This window comes from Schistocerca serialis, chromosome 7 (genome assembly GCF_023864345.2).
Source record: "Schistocerca serialis cubense isolate TAMUIC-IGC-003099 chromosome 7, iqSchSeri2.2, whole genome shotgun sequence".
NCBI classification, from domain to species: domain Eukaryota; kingdom Metazoa; phylum Arthropoda; class Insecta; order Orthoptera; family Acrididae; genus Schistocerca; species Schistocerca serialis.
In genome coordinates, this window is record NC_064644.1 from 23,443,387 (window position 1) to 23,464,643 (window position 21,257).

Genomic DNA, 21,257 nt, shown 5'->3' on the forward strand with positions numbered 1-21,257 from the left:
GGCTCGCTACGACATACATAGATGTGTACATGGGTTAGTCAATGTCAACGTTGTCGAGTGGTGTTGTGGTATCATTTAAAAGACGAACTGCCACTGGCCACATGTAAGCACACATACTCTCTTTATAGACCTAAGAGAAATTTTTGAAGACAGATTCTGAACCCATAAGGCTCACCCAAAGGTGATGACGCTGCCTGATTACCGAGTCTCAAAGTTCGACACTGGTCGGATGCATACCTTACCGTGGTCTGCCCTTTCTGTCGCAAACACGGACCAGCATCACTGGGATGTTGCAACCCGTAGTACGATTGCAGGCTAACACTAACAATTTCTTAAAGTTCTCCACTGGTGACACCAGACAACGAGCCGCCTGCGTGAATGACCGGCACACTGCCAGCCAGCTAGGAGGAAAAGCTGAGCAGACCGAGGCGATGCACAATGACGTCGCGGCAACAGGCATGTCGACATACTGGTGACAGAATAGAGTGAAATTACAATGAAATTAGCTGCTTACAGGCGTTGACATACGTCAACGGGGACAGATGAAAATGTGTGCCCCGACTGGGACTCGAACCTGGGATCTCCTGCTTACATGGCAGACGCTCTATCCATCAGAGCCACCGAGGACAGAGGAATTCGTGACTGCAGGGATTTATCTCCGGCACGCCTCCCGCGAAACGCACATTCTCAACGTATTGTCCCGCACTACATTCGTAGTGCCCCCGCCCATTATACTCATTACTCGCGGCGCGTTGCCGATTCCCGTAAGAGTTCTGCACTGTTTGTGCATTCGCACAGAAGAAGAAGATGGTCAAGTGGCCGGTGAGCCTTAACTATATGTATGTATGTGTTATATATATATATATATATATATATATATATATATATATATATATATATATATATATACTAAGAGCCTAAGATTCAGGGAGAGCATAAGGGAGCAATTGACAGGAATGGGGGAAATGATACAGTAGAAGAAGAATGGGTAGCTTTGAGGGATGAAGTAGTGAAGGCAGCAGAGGATCAAGTAGGTAAAAAGACGAGGGCTAGTAGAAATCCTTGGGAAACAGAAGAAATATTGAATTTAATTGATGAAAGGAGAAAATATAAAAATGCAGTAAGTGAAGCAGGCAAAAAGGAATACAAACGTCTCAAAAATGAGATAGACAGGAAGTGCAAAATGGCTAAGCAGGGATGGCTAGAGGACAAATGTAACGATGTAGAGGCCTATCTCACTAGGGGTAAGATAGATACCGCCTACAGGAAAATTAAAGAGACCTTTGGAGATAAGAGAACGACTTGTATGAATATCAAGAGCTCAGGTGGAAACCCAGTTCTAAGCAAAGAAGGGAAAGCAGAAAGGTGGAAGGAGTATATAGAGGGTCTATACAAGGGCGATGTACTTGAGGACAATATTATGGAAATGGAAGAGGATGTAGATGAAGATGAAATGGGAGATATGATACTGCGTGAAGAGTTTGACAGAGCACTGAAAGACCTGAGTCGAAACAAGGCCCCCGGAGTAGACAACATTCCATTGGAACTACTGACGGCCTTGGGAGAGCCAGTTCTGACAAAACTCTACCATCTGGTGAGCAAGATGTATGAAACAGGCGAAATACCAAAAAATGGTCCAAATGACTCTGAGCACTATGGGACTTAACATCTTAGGTCATCAGTCCCCTAGAACTTAGAACTACTTAAACCTAACTAACCTAAGGACATCACACAACACCCAGTCATCACGAGGCAGAGAAAATCCCCGACCCCGCCGGGAATCGAACCCGGGAACCCGGGCGTGAGGAGCGAGAACGCTACCGCACAACCACGAGCTGCGGACGGCGAAATACCCTCAGACTTCAATAAGAATATAATAAAATGGCTCTGAGCACTATGGGCCTTAACATCTACGGTCATCAATCCCCTAGAACTTAGAACTACTTAAACCTAACTAACCTAAGGACATCACACAACACCCAGGCATCACGAAGAATATAATAATTCCAATCCCAAAGAATGCAGGTGTTGACAGATATGAAAATTACCGAACTATCAGTTTAATAAGTCACAGCTGCAAAATACTAACGCGAATTCTTTACAGACGAATGGAAAAACTAGTAGAAGCCGACCTCCGGGAAGATCAGCTTGGATTCCGTAGAAATATTGGAACACGTGAGGCAATACTGACCTTACGACTTATCTTAGAAGGAAGATTAAAGATAGCCAAACCTACGTTTCTAGCATTTGTAGACTTAGAGAAAGCTTTTGACAATGTTGACTGGAATACTCTCTTTCAAATACAGAAGGTGGCAGGGGTAAAATACAGGGAGCGAAAGGCTATTTACAATTTGTACAGAAACCAGATGGCAGTTATAAGAGTTGAGGGACATGAAAGGGAAGCAGTGGTTGGGAAGGCAGTAAGACAGGATTGTAGCCTCTCCCCGATGTTGTTCAATCTGTATATTGAGCAAGCAGTAAAGGAAACAAAAGAAAAATTCGGAGTAGGTATTAAAATTCATGGAGAAGAAATAAAAACTTTGAGGTTCGCCGATGACATTGTAATTCTGTCAGAGACAGCAAAGGACTTGGAAGAGCAGTTGAATGGAATGGACAGTGTCTTGAAAGGAGGATATAAGATGAACATCAACAAAAGCAAAACAAGGATAATGGAATGTAGTCAAATTAAATCGGGTGATGCTGAGGGAATTAGATTAGGAAATGAGGCACTTAAAGTAGTAAAGGAGTTTTGCTATTTGGGGAGCAAAATAACTGATGATGGTCGAAGTAGAGAGGATATAAAATGTACACTAGCAATGGAAAGGAAAGCGTTTCTGAAGAAGAGAAATTTGTTAACATCCAGTATTGATTTAAGTGTCAGAAAGTCATTTCTGAAAGTATTCGTATGGAGTGTAGTCATGTATGGAAGTGAAACGTGGACGATAAACAGTTTAGACAAGAAGAGAATAGAAGCTTTCGAAATGTGGTGCTACAGAAGAATGCTGAAGATTAGATGGGTAGATCACATAACTAATGAGGAAGTATTGAATAGGATTGGGGAGAAGAGAAGTTTGTGGCACAACTTGACCAGTAGAAGGGATCGGTTGGTAGGACATGTTCTGAGGCATCAAGGGATCACCAATTTAGTATTGGAGGGCAGCGTAGAGGGTAAAAATCGTAGAGGGAGACCAAGAGATGAATACACTAAGCAGATTCAGAAGGATGTAGGTTTCAGTAGGTACTGGGAGATGAAGAAGCTTGCACAGGATAGAGTAGCATGGAGAGTTGCATCAAACCAGTCTCAGGACTGAAGACCACAACAACAACAACTAAGAGCCTTAGCTATATATATACTAAGATAGATATAGTTAAGGCTCACCAGCCACTTGACCATCTTCTTCTTCTGTGCGAATGCACAAACAGTGCCCGAGCTCTTACGGGAATCGGCAACGCGCCGCGAGTAATGAGTATAATGGGCGGGGCCACTACGAATGTAGTGCGGGACAATACGTTGAGAATGTGCGTTTCGCGGGAGGCGTGCCAGAGATAAATCCCTGCAGTCGCGCAATCCTCTGTGTCCTCGGTGGCTCTGATGGATAGAGCGTCTGCCATGTAAGCAGGAGATCCCAGGTTCGAGTCCCAGTCGGGGCACACACTTTCATCTGTCCCCATTGACGCATGTCAACGCCTGTAAGCAGCTAAGGGTGTTCATTTCATTGTATTTCATTATAACGAGCTGCATGGTCACTGACGGTATCTGTTCTTTCGGTCATGTCCGAAAGAACAGATACAATCTTAGTATATATACAGAATAGAGTGTCACGAGAAAGTCGAGGTATAACGCAAAGGCAACTTTTCAGTCACTGATTCGGCTGAAAGGAGCATCTGGAAGGAATTTTGAAGGCACTAGGAGAACTCACACACGAGAAAACTAGTACATGAGCTGTCAGAGCTAACCCCACCACAGGGAATCGCCCGAACGTGGAGGCTGCTGTCCACCAATCTCGAGCGTGAACAGATCCTTCTCACCACACCCTGCTCGGTTCAGTTCTGACAGTATGGGTCTGGGTCTGGACCCTATGAAGGAATATCGGCTGCAAAGTAGCCAGCCAACATCAGAAAAAACGAACGAGGATAATGGTCTATGCCCGGAGGACGAGATTCTGGAGCAGCGACTTGTTGTTATATTTTACAAAGAAAACGGAAAGAAGTTGTCATCTAACCGTAGATATGTTACGTAACCGCACCAGACAAGAAATTAGTCACAAAACCACCACTGTGTCTGGTGGCTACACTTCCTAGTGGACTAAAAATGTAGGTGGTAGTTCCGCCTCTAGAAAAGGTACCCTGACTGACAGGGACACTTATTAGTGAACAAAAAATGTCGTCGTTGGTTCCAACTGTAGAATAGGAAACGCTTTCAAGGGCCGCCGACGAAAGACAGCTGGTGAATCAGAAGAAGAGGCCAAACGGACTGTATTCCTGCTATACTGTGGAGCAACTAGCAGTAAGTGAGGACGTCTGCTGCAGAAACATGGGCTAAGACCAGTGTTCGGCCCGCCCCCGAGATACGAGATACGTTGCGCCCTGTTAAAGACGACACTGCTCTTCGAGTGTCCGGTGTGTATGGTGTAGCCTGTGAATGTGGCAGCATGTACATTGGACAGACAATTCGCGCGGTTGCGGAGCGTTGTACTTAGCACAAGCGCCATATAAAACAAAAGGGAGTTTGACAAGTCGGCCATAGCGGAGCATTGCCTAGAAAACGGACATAAGATACAGTTCGAAAATACAAAAGTGTTGGCTCATGATTCTACATATTGGGACTCCGTTATAAAGGAAGCGGCCGAGATTCGCTTAAACAACAACAATTTCAACAGAGACCAGGGATACACACTCAGCAGGGCATGGGGACGGGCGTAGGACATCGAAAGAAAGCAGAGACAGATGCGCGACGCGGGAGCGGCAGTTTCAAACGTGGCGCCTGCCCCTGGCGCCACCTGACGTCACCGGTGCTGCCACGAGGTGCCCGGGTCGACTTACACGCGCGCGCCACATTGGATCGATCTGATTGGCTGCCGATGATGTCATCACGCCTATACAAGCGAGAAACCGTAGCAGCCCCGGCATCCCCGCCCCCTGCCACGTCTTCACCGCTGTGTCCCCCCTACCCTCCATCTCTACACCCTACATCTTCTTTCCCAAGGTGGCTTCCATCAACTCCCCCTCCCGGATGATGCCCTCTCTCCCTCCATTTACCCCTCCTATCAACTCTGATCCTCACTCCCCCTCCTTTCCTATGTCCTTTTCCCGGGCTCCCTCTCCCCCCCTTCCAGCCTCTTTCTTCCCCACCTCCCCTCTCTTTGCCCCCTTCTCTCCTCCACGTCCTTTTCCATTTCCCTCCTCTGCCTCCTCTCATTTCCTCTCGCGTCTGCCCTTCTCCCCCTTTATTAGTCCTCTCCCTCCTTGGTTCCCCCCCTTTTCGTTTTTTCCTCTCCTCCCTCCTTGTTTTTCCCCCTCCTGCAGGTCCCCCCCCCCCCCATCTGCCTTTGGCTCGGGAGTGTCGTCTTTGTGCTGCCACTTTCGTGCAGTGTTGTACAGTTAGTGTTCTACAGTGCGTGTTTTACAGTGAGTGTTCCGTGTTGTGTTTTTTGGGACTTGTTGCGAACGGCCATCATACTGTCGCTGGGTGTGCCTTTTATCTCTTGCGAACAGAAACCAGACTGTCGCCACGTTTTTTAATTGTGTGTCTACTATGTTACTTGTCTGATTCCTGTGTATTTTATCTACATTGCCAACCCCTTTTGCTTTCTGTTTTAACTTTCCGCAATTTTACGCCATTTTACACTTTAAATCACCATTTTATCGCCTGTTTTTCCTTGTTTCTTTCTTCTTCCATTATTTAAAAAAAGTCTGTAGGCTGTAGAGCAGCGTTGTAAGCTGCTGCCAGCCCGCCCCCTTCGGTGGGAATTGAAAACCAATAAAGAAAAAAAAAAAAAAACAGCCCCGGCTGTCAGTGAACTCCTGACGACGATGGCGGAGATGGCCATCGAAAGCTCGAGCATTTTATTCGAATTGACGCGGCTGGAAAACCGAGAACGTTTTATTCATCCTGACTGATGGTTACACTTATTTGTGAATGGAAATGTGGCTGTTCGTTGTGATTGTAGAAAAGGAATTGTGATTGATGGCTACGCTTATTAGCGGACTGAAAATGCCACCGTTGGTTCCGGAGGTGACGTGTTGTGTGATGTGCGGCAACAGCTGACAGGGACTCACATTGAGCGCGACGAGCAGCTGCACGTCCTCCTTGTACTTGTGGTACGAGTCGGCCGCCACGTCGCCGTTCTGGCCGTCTGCAGTCAGGTTGGGCTGTGCGTGCAGCATGTGGTCCCAGATGCTCTCTCCCTTGCCTGAAACACAAGTGCAGTGTCTCATTGCTATCCTGGAGATAGAGATTCCATGCATTTACACGAATGCCTGAGGTGTGTATCAGGGGCATTATCAAAGTAGTAGGATCCCCTGGATAAAGCATAACTGGCCTGGAAAGTACACTGGTGTGCAATACGTAAGGACGAAATGACGTATCACTGCCAAGTAACATAGCTCAGTGAAAGTTGGACCATACATAGAAAGAACTGCTACAGTACAGCACAGTAGGTTACTGAAAGAAATAGGCAATGAGACGAACGAATCTAAAATGACTCTTTTATTCAAAGATAATTATCGAACCATCAGTTTAATAAGCCACAGCTGCAAAATACTTACACGAATTCTTTACAGACGAACGGAAAAACTGGTAGAAGCCGACCTCAGGGAAGATCAGTTTGGATTCCGTAGAAATGTTGGAACAGGTGAGGGAATACTGACCCTACGACTTATCTTAGAAAATAGATTAAGGAAAGCCAGACCTACGTTTTTAGCATTTGTAGACTTAGAGAAAGATTTTGACAATGTTGATTGCAATACTCTCTTTCAAATTCTGAAGGTGGCAGAGGTAAAATACAGGGAGCGAAAGGCTATTTACAATTTGTACAGAAACCAGATGGCAGTTATAAGAGTCGAGGGGTATGAAAGGGAAGCAGTGGTTGGGGAGGGAGTGAGACAGGGTTGCAGCCTCTCCCCGATGCTATTCAATCTGTATATTGAGCAAGCAGTAAAGGAAACAAAACAAAAATTCGGAGTAGGAATTAAAATCCATGGAGAAGAAATAAAAACTTTGAGGTTCGCCGATGACATTGTAATTCTGTCAGAGACAGCAAAGGACCTGGAAGAGCAGCGGAACGGAATGGACAGTGTCGTGAAAGGAGGATGTAAGATGAACACAACAGAAGCAAAACGAGGATAATGGAATGTAGTCGAATTAAATCGGGCGATGCTGAGGGAATTAGATTAGGAAATGAGAGGCTTAAAGTAGTAAATGAGTTTTGCTATTTGGGGAGCAAAACTGATGATGGTCGAAGTAGAGAGGATATAAAATGTAGACTGACAATGGCAAGGAAAGCGTTTCTGAAGAAGAGAAACTTGTTAACATCGAGTATAGATTTAAGTGTCAGGAAGTCGTTTCTGAAAGTATTTGTGTGGAGTGTAGCAATGTAGGGAAGTGATACGTGGACGCTAAATAGTTTGGACAAGAAGAGAATAGAAGCTTTCGAAATGTGGTGCTACAGAAGAATGCTGAAGATTAGATGGGTAGATCACATAACTAATGAGGAGGTATTGAATAGAACTGGAGAGAAGAGAAATTTGTGCAAAACTTGACTAGAAGAAGGGATCGGTTGGTAGAGCATATTCTGAGGCATCAAGGGATCACCAATTTAGTATTGGAGGGCAGCGTGGAGGGTAGAAATCGTAGAGGGAGACCAAGAGATGAATACATTAAACAGATTCAGAAGGATGTAGGTTGCAGTAGGTACTGGGAGATGAAGAAGCTTGCACAGAATAGAGTAGCATGGAGAGCTGCATCAAACCAGTCTCTGGACTGAAGACCACAGCAACAACAATAATCATACTGAAGTCACTGTGTTTCTCATGGGGTGCTGGACATTTGAAGAAGTGGTACATGGTTCTTAATAGTGTGTGTGATCACCACAGGCAGCAACTCATGCCCCAAAACTTACAACTCTGTTGGCACAACATTGGTAAGGAGTTATTGCGATAGGATGTTCCATTGCTCCACCAGCACAGTTCACAACTGCATGTTAACACGCTGCAATACGTCTCTCCACACATCCCACATGCGCTCGATCGGATTTAAGTCGAGGGAATTGGGTCGGACAGTCCATACAGTCCACCATGTTTAGCAATGGAATGATAATTACATCAAGACCCTAAGCTGTCGACAGGCGTTGATATAGATCTACGGGGACAGTTGAAGATGTGTGCCCCGACCGGGACTCGAACCCGGGATCTCCTGCTTACATGGCATACGCTCTATCCATCTGAGCCACGAGGGCACAGAGGATAGTGCGACTGCAGGGATTTATCCCTTCCACGCTCCCTGTGAGACCCCCATTCCCAACTTAATGTCCACACACTACATTCGTAGTGCCCCAGCCCATTACACTCATTACGCGCAGCAAACAATTTTACTAGGTCCCGTAAGAGTTCGGGCAATGGGTGTGCATCCAGCACATAAAAAGGTCAATGACTGGTTAGCCTTAACGGTATGAAGATAGAATCTGTTCTTCCGGACATGTTCGAAAGAACAGATACCATCTTCACATATGAGGTGCGACAATAAAGTAATGAGACTCATGTGAAAAAAATGTTGCTTACCGTTTTAGTTCAAAAATGCTTCAAATGGCTCTGAGCAGTGTGAGACTTAACAGCTTAGGTCATCAGGCGCCTAGGACTGAGAACTACTTAAATCTAACTAATCTAAGGACATCACACACATCCATGCCCGAGGCAGGATTGGAACCTGCGACCGTAGCGGTCGCGCGGTTCCAGACTGAAGAGCCTAGAACCGCTCGGCCACACCGGCCGGCACCGTTTTAGTCAAATTTAGTGTTGTGTCCTTAAAAGTAGTTCCCTTCTGATTGCACACACTTTTTCCAGCGCTTCTGCCATTAATGGCAACATTTTTGGAACTCATCTTCTGTAATATCCTCCAAGACCCTCGTCACAGCTTTTTCTACATCTTGTGTTGTTGACCGCCGTTTTTAGTCTTGGAAATAGAAAAAACTCGCACGGACTGATATCTGGTGAATAAGGTGGCTGTGGTAGTACTGAAATTTGTTTTGAGATTAAAAATTGCTGTGCTGACAGAGCAGTATGGATGGCGCATTACCTGCACAAATCTTTCTCATACCAAGATCTTCAGTAATTATTAGACAAACGCTTTCTCGATTGATGTTCAGTTCTTCTGCAATCATTTTCACAGATAATCTTCGATCAGATCGTATGAATTCAGGCACGCTGGCCAAGTTGACATCCGTCCGTGAGGCTGATGGTCGTCTACTGTGGTCTTTATCTTCAACATTCGTTCTGCCTTCACTAAACATTTTATGCCAACAAAAAAATTGACCTCTTGACATAACCTCCTCTCCAAAATCTTCTAAAGCTTACCGTAAGTTGTCGTCGCGTTTTCAGCCAATTTAACGCAAAAAGAAATGGCATACCGTTGCGAAATATTATGCGGTTCCATTTCCTTGACGAGAGACACAAACACATGTTAACTTATTACACCCCAACTCATGACTGAGCAGTTGCATCGATGTCCTGCTTGGACTAGAAGCAGCTTATAGACCAAGGTCAACGCTATTGTGCCTACGCAAGCCTGCAGGGTTGCCACATCTTGCAAAGATAATCAGTCTCATTACTTTATTGTCGCACCTCGTGTGTTTAGCAATAGTGGACGTACCTTCACATGGATTGAGGTGGAAAAATGTAATGCACCCAGAAACATATTTGAACATGATCGTCCTGGTGGTACAGGTCTTATGGTTAGGGGGGCATGATGGTTGCGTGGGAGTACTGACCTCTGGATCTTTGAACACAGTAGTCTCACCAGTCAATGTTATTGTGACACTGTTCTCCTTTTGCATATGCACCTCATCATGGGTGCATTCGCCGCTCACTACATTTTTGTGGATGAAAATGGCCAACGGCCTCGAAAAGCGGAGGAGGAGGAACTCTTGGTACGAGAGGATATTTGGCGAATGGACTGGCCTGTCCGTTACCCGGACTTAAGTCCTACAGAGCGTAGGTGGGATTCATTGGCGAGACATTCTACAGCATGTCCACATCAGCCAAAGACTGTCCAGTAGCTGTCGGCAGCGCTGGTGAGGAAATGCAGCGACCTACCACAAGAACTCCTTACCACATCTACATCTACGTGAATACTCTGCTATTCACAATAAAGTGCCTGGCAGAGGGTTCAATGAACCACCTTCATGGTATCTCTCTACCGTTCCACTCTCGCATGGCACGCGGGAAAAACGAGCACTTAAATTTTTCCGTGCGAGCCCTGATTTCCCTTATTTTATCGAGATGATCGTTTCTCCCTATGTAGGTGGGTGCCAACAGAATGTTTTCGCAATCGGAGGAGAAAATTGGTGATTGAAATTTCATGAGAAGATCCCGTCGCAACGAAAAGCGCCTTTGTTTTAATGATTGCCACTCCAATTCACGTATCATGTCTGTGACACTATTTCCCCTATTTCGCTATTATACAAAACGAGTTGCCCTTCTGTGTACTTTTTCGATGTTATCCGTCATTCTCACCTGATTAAGATCCCACATTGCATAGCAATACTCCAGAATAGGGCGGACAAGCGTAGTGTAAGCAGTCTATTTGGTAGACCTGTTGCATCTTCTAAGTGTTCTGCCAGTGAATCGCAGTCTTTGGTTTGCTCTACCCACAATATTATCCATGTGATCGTTCCAATTTAAGTTATTTGTAATTGTAATCCCTAAGTATTTAGTTGAATTTACAGCCCTCAGATTTGTGTGACTTATCGCGTAATCGAAATTTAGCTGATTTCTTTTTGTACTTATGTGAATAACTTCGCACTTTTATTTATTCAGGGTCAATTGCCACTTTTCACACCATACAGATATCTTATATAAATCATTTTGCAAGTCGTTTTGATCGTCTGATGACTTTACAAGACGGTAAATGCAAACAATCGAAGACGGCTACTCAGATAGTCTCCTATGTCGTTAATATAGATCAGGAACAATAGAGGGCCTATAACACTTCTTTGAGGAACATCAGATATTACTTCTGTTTTACTCGATGACTTTCCGTCTATTACTACGAACTGTGACCTTTCTGACAGGAAATCGGGAATCCAGTCGCACAGCTGAGGCGATGCTCTGTAGGCACGCAGTTTGGTTAGAAGACGCTTGTGAGGAACGGTGTCGGAAGCCTTCTGGGAACCTAAAAATATGGAATCAATTTGACATTCCCTGTCAATAGCTTTCATAACCTCATGAGTATGAAGAGCTAGTTGTGTTTCACAAGAACGATGTTTTCTGGATCCGTGCTGACTATATGTCAATAAATCGTTTTCTTCGAGGTACTTCATAATGTTCGAATACAGTTTATGTTCTAAAAACCTACTCACATCGACGTTAGTGATATAGGCCTGTAATTCAGCGGATTACCCCTACTTACCTTTTTGGGTATTGGTGTGACTTGAGCAATTTTCCAGTCGTTAGGTACGTATCTTTCTGCCCCTTGCCAACGTGAGACCACGTTGCAGAGTACGCACTGCCCTCCTTCGTGATCACACACCCTGTTAAGAACCATGTCGCACCGTTTGTTAGTGCGTTGGTTGATTTAGGGGAGGGAGAAAACAGCGAGCTCATCAGTCCCATCGTTTTAAGGAAGGATGTCGGCCGCGTCCTTTTCAAAGGAACCAACGCAGCAGTCGCCTGAAGCGATTTAGGGACACAACGGAAAACGTCAGAACGGCCGGATGCGGGTGTGAACCATCGTCCTCCCGAATGCAAGTCCATTGTGCTAACCACCGGCGACCTCGCTCGCTGCCACAGTTCGTAATGCCCAGCGGACCATCATGTATCGTGGTGGTCTCAGTGTAATTATTGCCTCTGAATAAAAGTGTGATTTCTATTCGTCTCATTGCGTGTTTCTTTCAGTTACCTTTTTTACTACACTACTGGTCATTAAAATTGCTACACCACGAAGATGACGTGCTACAGACGCGAAATTTAACCGAGGGGAAGAAGATGTTGTGATATGCAAATGATTAGCTTTTCATAGCATTCACGCAAGGTTGGTGCCGGTGCCGACACCTACGACGTGCTGACATGAGGAAAGTTTCCAACCGATTTCTCATACACAAACAGCAGCTGACCGGCGTTGCCTGGTGAAACGCTGTTGTGATACCTCGTGTAAGGAGGAGAAATGTGTACCATCACGTTTCCGACTTTGATAAAGGTGAGATTGTAGCCTATCGCGATTGCTGTTTATCGTATCGCGACATTGCTGCTCGCGTTGATCGAGATCCAATGACTGTTAGCAGAATATGGAATCGGTGGGTTCAGGAGGATAATACGGAACGCCGTGCTGGATCCCAACGGCCTCGTATCACTAGCAGTCGATATGACAGGCACCTTATTCGCATGGCTATAACGCATCGTGCAGCCACGTATCGATCCCTGAGTCAACAGATGGGGACGTTAGCAAGACAACAACCATCTGCACGTACAGTTCGACGCCGTTTGCAGCAGCATGGGCTATCAGCGCGGAGACCATGGTTGCGGTTACCCTTGACGCTGCATCACAGACAGGAGCGCCTGCGTTGGTGTGCTCAACGACGAACCTGGGTGCACGAATGGCAAAACGTCATTTTTTCGGATGAATCCAGGTTCTGTTTACAGCATCATGGTGGTCGCATCCGTGTTTGGTGACTTCGCGGTGAACGCACATTGGAAGCGTGTATTCGTCTTCCCTATACTGGCGTATCACCCAGCGTGATGGTATGGGGTGCCATTGGATACGCGTCTCGGTCAACTCTGGTTCGCATTGACGGCACTTTGAACAGTGTATGTTACATTTCAGATGTGTTACGACTCGTGGCTCTACCCTTCATTCGATCCCTACGAAACCCTACATCGCAGCAGGATAGTGCACGACTGCAAGTTGCAGGTCCTGTACGGGTCTTTCCGGATACAGAAAATGTTCGACTGCTGCCCTGGCCAGCACATCCTCCAGATCTCTCACCAACTGAAAACGTCTGGTCAATGGTGGCCGAGCAACTGTCTCGTCACAATACGCCAGTCACTACTCTTGATGAACTGTGGTATCGTGTTGAAGCTGCGTGGGCAGCTGTACCTGTACACGCCATCGAAGCTCTGTTTGACTCAATGCCCAGGTGTATGAAGGCCGTTATTACGGCCAGAGGTGGTTGTTCTGGGTAATGGTTTATCAGTATCTATGCACTCAAATTGCGTGAAAATGTAATCACATGTCAGTTGTAGTATAATATATTTGTCCAATGAATACCCGTGTATCATCTGCATTTCTTCTTGGTGTAGCAATTTTAATGGCCAGTAGCGTATGATGTACGAGTTTGCTCTATGTGTGGTCCAAGTTTGATCGAGCTATGTTACTTTCGACCTTAAATTTTGCATGAAAGTATTGTGCAACGTGTACTTAATGTGTCCCGCCACCCACCTGTATCTCTCCCATGCCTGAAGCGCTGATATTTTCTTTGCCAACTCTGAGCACACAACAAACCCAAAATTATGCAATAACAAAACTTCCACCGTCCTTTGACTTTGGCAAAAAGTGACACAAGTAAGACACATGTTAACAAAAGAAAAATCTATTTTACTTTTAATTTCTCTATAAATGAAGGATAATGTTTTCTCTGATATATTAGTACTTGTAACAGCTACTTGTGATTACATCACAGCACACAAGAAAACAGTGTGCACTATCGCAAGTTAATCGAACAGTAATAAATACCCGCGACACTCTTTCGCCCTCACTAAGTGAAATTTCAACGAAACGCTCTGTTCTTCGTTGGATTTTGCGTATTTTATTTATTAGAACTAGTTGGTACCGATACTGGACTGACGAGGGATATTCAGGTATTGGTGAAGCGAGGGTTTAGTAAACTAATTCCTTTGTAGATGGAACACTTCCTGAGATTTTTCTCAATGTGTCTAATTCTGGCGTCTTCCTTCACAGCGTTTAGTTTTATGTGGACTCTACTTTAAATCGCTCTGTACAGATATTCCGAGATATTTAATGCGTGTGACTACTTCCAGTGCTTGTTCTGTAATCGTCTAATCATACAGTAGTGAGTCTTTGTGCCTATTTGTGCGCAATACGTTACACTTGTTTAGTTATTTGCGGGTCAACTGCAAATGCCTGCGCGAGGCATCAATGCTATGCTTGTCAACCTGCACTTCACTACGGTGTTTTTAGTTTTGTGACATCCCTGTGTACAACAACAACATCCGTAAATAGCGTCATGGAATAGCAGACGTTATGCATTAGGTCAGTGGGTATCAAACTTTCCGATAACGCGGACTCCCTGTTTATTCAGAATATGGTTTACGGACCCTCTTGCAATGCTATCTGAAATGTCACATAGTATTTAAAAAATAAGTTAATTAGAATTACCACTGACATAAACATCATGAAAAATAATGCGATAATCAATTTATTCTAAAGATTCATGACTGTTTCCCACTGAACGAAATTTAAATTGAAAATACAGTAACTTACACTAAAACAGTAATACAGAAAATAGAGTAACACAGTGCAGCAAATACACTAACCGGAAATAATTTTTTTAAAAGAAATTCAGTTGATAAACAATGTTCTGAAATGTGGGGCCACTAATGCAAGGAATGAAATGCTTTGTGTTTTTCCATAATTCCGCTGAAATCTGGAATAAGCTTTGTCACCATCAATGTTGGATCTGATTCCACATTAAGACGGTTTCGCTTCAAGGTTTCAATACTGCAAATAGCAGGAAAGGTCTGTTCAAGTAACTAAATGGTACGGAATGGCATCAAATGCTGCAAAGACTCTTTACATAGCTCATTGCAGTGCCTCTTTAAACAACTCTTTATACTCACAAGGCACACGCAACCAAAAGCTACGGAGTTCATTTTCCTGGAAAACATTTTGCCATGAAGTATTGCAGGAAAGTTACAATAGATGTTCTTGTCCTGTGTGAGAGAGATTTCGCCATTAGTGAAAGGATCTTCAGTCTAATAATTACCAGCTTGCGGGGTAAGGATATATTGTCGAAAACTTCCAACTAATGCTAACAAGAGTCTCACAAGTGTTCTGCACTTCGGGAGGGACTTTTTCACCTGAAGAATCAATGCAGTCCCTCAGCGCTGGAAATGATGAATTGCTACGCTTCTGTACTCGTACTGCCCACAGCTGCTGTTTGTTAACTGTAACTTCAACTTTACTCTCAACCTGCACCATATTAACATTTATTCCTTGCAGGTTCTAAGTTAAATTCGTTGAAAAAGGAGAAAATATCCACCAAATAGGTCACATTACACAACCAATCAAAATCACACATTTTCTCGCTTGAAAATAATGTTGCTTGTCTAAAAGAAACAAGCACACTTCATTAAGCAGCCCAAAGAAACGACAAAGAGCTTTCCCTCTTGACAAACAACGCACTTCAGTATGTAAGAAAAGTTGAGTGTGTTCAATGCCAATTTCTTCTCATAAAACGGTGAAAATACGGAAATTTAGAGAACGTGATTTAATGAAATTAACAGGTTTTGTAACTTCGTCCAGAATACGTTTCAAATCCTCAGGCCTTTTTCTCGCTTCTAAAGCTTCTCTGTGTATGAAGCGACGAGTGCACTACTTCTGATGCTAAGGGTTTCACTCGAGCCATTACGCCTGTCTTTCAATCTGTAAAAGTGCTCTAAGAATTTCTCCCGTGTAAAGTAGTCCTGTATAACGGTTGACCAGTTTCAGGGCAGAAACTTAGTAAAGTAGGGAAATATTTAAATTTACAAACTTATGTATAATTTCTAATCGTTTTCTCTGTAGTAGCTGAAAAAATACTTCTTGGCAACAGTTGTGAGTTACATGTTATTACAACACATTTCAGTTTTTAAGAAACAGTGCACTAGATCATAGGCTATATACTGCGAAAAAAATAATGGTCCTATAACACTCTTTCGGGGCGTACCTCAAGTTATTTTTGCTTTTATAGTTTTCTCTCCATTCAGAATGAATGTTGTGTTCTGTTTACTAGGGGCTCGTCAGTACAGTCACACATTAACATTACACGGATGTAGGCGATCGATTCGGCCTGCGCAAATCTGAATACATCTGTGATCTCAGGAAATTGAGGTAGACTAGTGGAACAATTAAATTTTAAATATCTTAAAAACTACAAAATTTAATATTTTACAGTAACTGAATATTTTGAGAATTAACTTTAGAATTAACAACTTTTAAATGCTTCATGTGTAACCACCGACCACCTTAAAACAGCAATCGATGCTAGCGTTATAATTCTGCGAGGAATTTTTGAGATGTGATCGTGAGATAAACTAATGGAAACAGAACAATAAAACTATCATTCGTTTCCGAAACACTCCAGCAAAGTGTAGCCAACAGTAAACAGGTGGTTCAGGAACAGACGTTCTCCCAGCACGAAAGCAAGTTGTAACATTCCATACACTACTGACCACTAAAATTGCTATACCAAGAAGAAATGCAGATGATAAATGGGTATTCATTGGACAAATATATTATACTAGAACTGATACGTGATAGCATTTTCACGCAATTTGGGTGCGTAGATCCTGAGAAATCAGTACCCAGAACAACAACCTCTGGTCGTAATAACGGCCTTGATACACCTGGGCATTGAGTCAAACAGATCTTGGATGGCGTGTACAGGTACAGCTGCCCATGCAGCTTCAACACGATACGACAGTTCATCAAGAGTAGTGACTGGCGTATTGTGACGAGCCAGTTGCTCGGCCACCATTAACCAGACGTTATCAATTGGTGAGAGATCTGGAGAATGTGCTGGCCAGGGCAGCAGTCGAACATTTTCTGTATCCAGAAAGACCCGTACAGGACCTGTCACATGCGGTCCTGCATTATCCTGTTGAAATGTAGGATTTCGCAGGGATCGAATGAAGGGTAGAGCCACGGGTCGTAACACATCTGAAATGTAACTTCCACTGTTCAAAGTGCCGTCAATGCCAACAAGAGGTGACCGAGACGTGTAACCAATGGCACCCCATACCATCACGCCAGGTGATACGCCAGAATGGCGATGACGAAATCACGCTTCCAATATGCGTTCACCGCGATGTCGCCAAACACGGATGCGACTATCATAATGCTGTAGACAGAACCTGGATTCATCCGAAAAAATGACGTTTTGCCATTCGTGCACCCAGGTTCGTCGTTGAGTACACCATCGCAGGCGCTCCTGTCTGTGATGCAGCGCCAAGTGTATCCGCATGCTGCTATCGTGCAGATGGTTGTTGTCTTGCCAACGTCCCCATCTGTTGACTCAGCTACCCTGTGTAATAAAAAAACTGAGTGAACGGATCAACGGAGAACCTGAACGGGTGTCACCGGACGTCTGCCCCGAACAAATTCAACCAACATTTTAAAACAAAATGAGATCCACAAAAAAAAAAAAAAAATTTCGAGCACTTGTCCACGAAAGGGAGGTCCCGAGTTCGAGTCTCGGTCTGGCACACAGTTTTAATCTGTCAGGAAGTTTCGTATCAACGCCCACTCCGCTGTAGAGTGATAAATTTTCATTTATTGATATTCTTCAGCAACGGGTAGTACACTAAAAGAGTCAAGATTTACATACAACAAAACACTGCGCAAACAACCACGATCCGAGTTTTGAAAGTTGAATTCAGTTCAAATGTGTGTGAAATCTTATGGGACTTAATTGCTAAGGTCATCAGTCCCTAAGCTTACACACTGCTTAACCTAAATTATCCTATGGACAAACACACCCACCCATGCCCGAGGGAGGACGCGAACCTCCGCCGGAACCAGCCGCAAAAAGTTGAATTCCTCGACCCCTATGACAATAATATTCATAATCATGCAGGAAAAAGTGTTCGCACAAAACTCACCATCCTCGTCCCAGCCACCTTCAATCTGATAGGATGCAGTGGCAGCTCCCAAGTAGAAGTCCTCTGGGAACTGGTTGAGAGCTATTGGCGGGTCTGTCGACGCCAGGGGAACCCCCCACGTGACAGCCAGCACTGCTGCCACTACAACAACGACAGGAGAGTGTCTCATCTTCAGGCCGCCTGCACTGCTAATCGTGTATGGTGACCTTACCTTTATATAGTGGCCTCGACAGTTGTAGAATAAAAAAAAAAGCGCTTTGTCTTATCTCCTCATCATATGTGATTCAAAAAGTGTTTCTTTTATCTTATCGTTCGTAATGAGCAATCACAGAAAAATAATAGCGCAACTCCCCTTCAAGTGTTTCTTACAGGCTGTGTAGCGTGAGAACCGTGCCTCGCATCGCAACATTATCGATTTGTTGAGAATATTATCAACGACAGGTGCGTGATGCAGCCTCGAAAATTATCAACTGCTTTCAGATTGTGCGTCACAGTCCAGATTGGCGTGGACTTACCGACAGAGAAGCCTTCGTTAGACGTCCTCATTGTTTGGTAAACCTACTGTGGATAAGTAGCTTTTATCAGCCTGTTGGTATGCTACCCTGTCAAATATTAAGAAACTTTCAGAAGACATATGATTACCATGTCAAATGTGCAACTATAGGCAGACAGTAGCAGCCTTTGGTATTCTGTACATTGCTACCACAGTTCTTCTTTGTGTCTCAGGAGATACAAATCAGTCTGCTGACAGAAAACCAATGTTCATTCTTTGTATTAATGTTGTTGTTGTTGCGGTCTTCAGTCCAGAGACTGGTTTGGTGCAGCTCTCCATGCTACTCTATCCTGTGCAAAGGTACTTCATCTCCCAATACCTACTGCAACCTACATCCTTCTGAATCTGTTTAGTGTATTCATCTCTTGGTCTCCCTCTACGATTTTTACCCTCCACGCTGCATTTCAATACTCAATTGGTGATCCCTTCATGCCTCAGAACATGCCCTACCAACCGATCCCTTCTTCAAGTCAAGCTGTGCCACAAATTTATCTTCTCTCCATTTCTATTCAATACCTCCTGATGTGATCTACCCATCTAATCTTCAGCATTCTTCTGTAGCACCACATTTCGAAAGCTTCTATTCTCTTTTAGTGTAAACTATTTATCGTCCACGTTTCACTTCCATACATGGCAACACTCCATACAAATACTTTCAGAAACGACTTCCTGACAAATCTATACTCGATGTTAACAAATATCTCTTCTTCAGAAACGCTTTCCTTGCCACTGCCAGTCTACATTTTATATCCTCTCTACTTCGACCATCATCAGTTATTTTGCTCCCCAAATAGCAAAGCTCATTTACTACTTTAAGCGTCTCATTTCCTAATCTAATTCCGGCAGCATCACCCGATTTAATTCGACCACATTCCATTATCTTCGTTTTTCTTTTGTTGATGTTCATCTTATATCCTCCTTTCAAGACACTGTCCATTCCCTTCAGCTACTCTTCCAGGTCCTTTGCTGTCTCTGACAGAATTACAACGTCATCGGTGAACCTCAAAGTTTTTATTTCTCCTCCATGGATTTTAATTCCTACTCCGAATTTTTCTTTTGTTTCCATTACTGCTTGCTCAATATACAGTTCGAATAACATCGGGGAGAGGCTACAACCCTGTCTCACTCCCGTCCCAACCACTGCTTCCCTTTCATGCCACTCGACTCTTATAACTGACATCTGGTTTCTGTACAAATTGTAGCCTTTCGCTCCCTGTATTTCACCCCTGCCCCCTTCATCGAATTTGAAAGAGAATATTCCAGTCAACATTGTCAAAAGCTTTCTCTAAGTCTGTAAATGCTAGAAACGTAGGTTTGCCTTTCCTTAATCTATTTTCTAAGATAAGTCGTAGGGTCAGTATTCCCTCACGTGTTCCAACATTTCTATGGAATCTAAACCGATCTTCCCCTAGGTTGGCTTTTACCAGTTTTTCCATTCGTCTGTACGGAATTCGTGTTAGTATTTTGCAGCCGTGGCTTATTAAACTGATAGTTCGGTAATTTTCACATCTGTCAACACCCTGCAACTACTGAAAAGGCTGCTGCCCCTCTTCAGGAAACACACCTTTGTCTGGCCTCTCAACAGATACCCCTCCACTGTGGTTGCAGCTGCGGTACGGCTATCTGTATCGCTGAGGCACGCAAGCCTCCCCACCACGGCAAGATCCATGGTTCATGGGGGGGGGGGGGTGTTAATGTATTACTTTTTATTCTTTATTACAGCAGTCTGTGATGTTGGATATTCTGCTTATAGTAAAAATGGTTGATAGAAATGAGACCTCACCAAAAATATTGGTTACTCGAACTACTGCAATACAGCGAGTGCCACTACTGCCAGCTAAATAAAAGATTCAAACTACGGAAGGCACTAACTACTGATAGGCATAGTTAGGAAATGAAAGATTTTAATAGAGAACAAACAATGTATTTACCTCAATAGTGTTCAAAAGTCATAATGTATACAGCAGTTCATGATATCCAGTATTACAAATTTCAAAACTCTGCCATCTCTCTCCTCACATCCACCACTGCTGGCGGCTCACCTCCAACTGCGCAACGCTACGCGCTGTTCACATCCAGCTGCCGCTGCCCAACACTACAATGGCAGACAACAATGCAAACTAGTCACAGACTGCACAGTGCACGCAGCACAGCCAGTGATTTTCGTACAGAGCGCTACGTAACGTTTCCAATAAGAAAACATAAACAGCCTACTTACATAGCCCCCATGCTCCCCACAAAAAAATTTACAAATTTGTTTTGGGCAGTGGCCAATAATGATTTGATAAAATTTTTCATAATTACAATACAAAGAAATCAAATGCACACACTTATTGATACAATGTTGGTCAAAAGCTAAAATTTTCTCACAGTCCATAAAGACAGTCCTGATCATTCATCACAGTAAAATTGCAGTGTTTTTTTTTTTCTCAAAGTCTGAGCAGTAAAAGAAAATGCACATGGAAGTAGTGGATTTCCATCCATTCTTGAAGAAGTAGTGTTGCCCTTCCAACAGAAAGACAGTGTTGACTCTTGACATGCAGACAGGTAATGGTCCACAACAGAGCAAACCCACCACAGAGTCAGTCGAAGTTTTGAAGAATATTGGTAGGTAAGT

At 43.9% G+C, this 21,257-nt stretch overlaps 1 protein-coding gene across 1 annotated transcript in view; it reads right to left on the reverse strand.

The window, feature by feature from the left end:
- The window catches only part of LOC126412582 (myrosinase 1-like), a 136,567-nt gene extending 117,934 nt beyond the window's left edge, over positions 1-18,633 (reverse strand). Inside the window, exons 1-3 of the mRNA XM_050082233.1 lie at positions 18,603-18,633; positions 18,088-18,228; positions 6,280-6,413 (exon numbers count right to left, since the gene is read on the reverse strand). Coding sequence (XP_049938190.1) covers positions 6,280-6,413; positions 18,088-18,228; positions 18,603-18,633 — 306 coding nt within the window. The remainder of the gene's footprint in view (positions 1-6,279; positions 6,414-18,087; positions 18,229-18,602) is intronic.
- Positions 18,634-21,257: the final 2,624 nt, after the last annotated feature.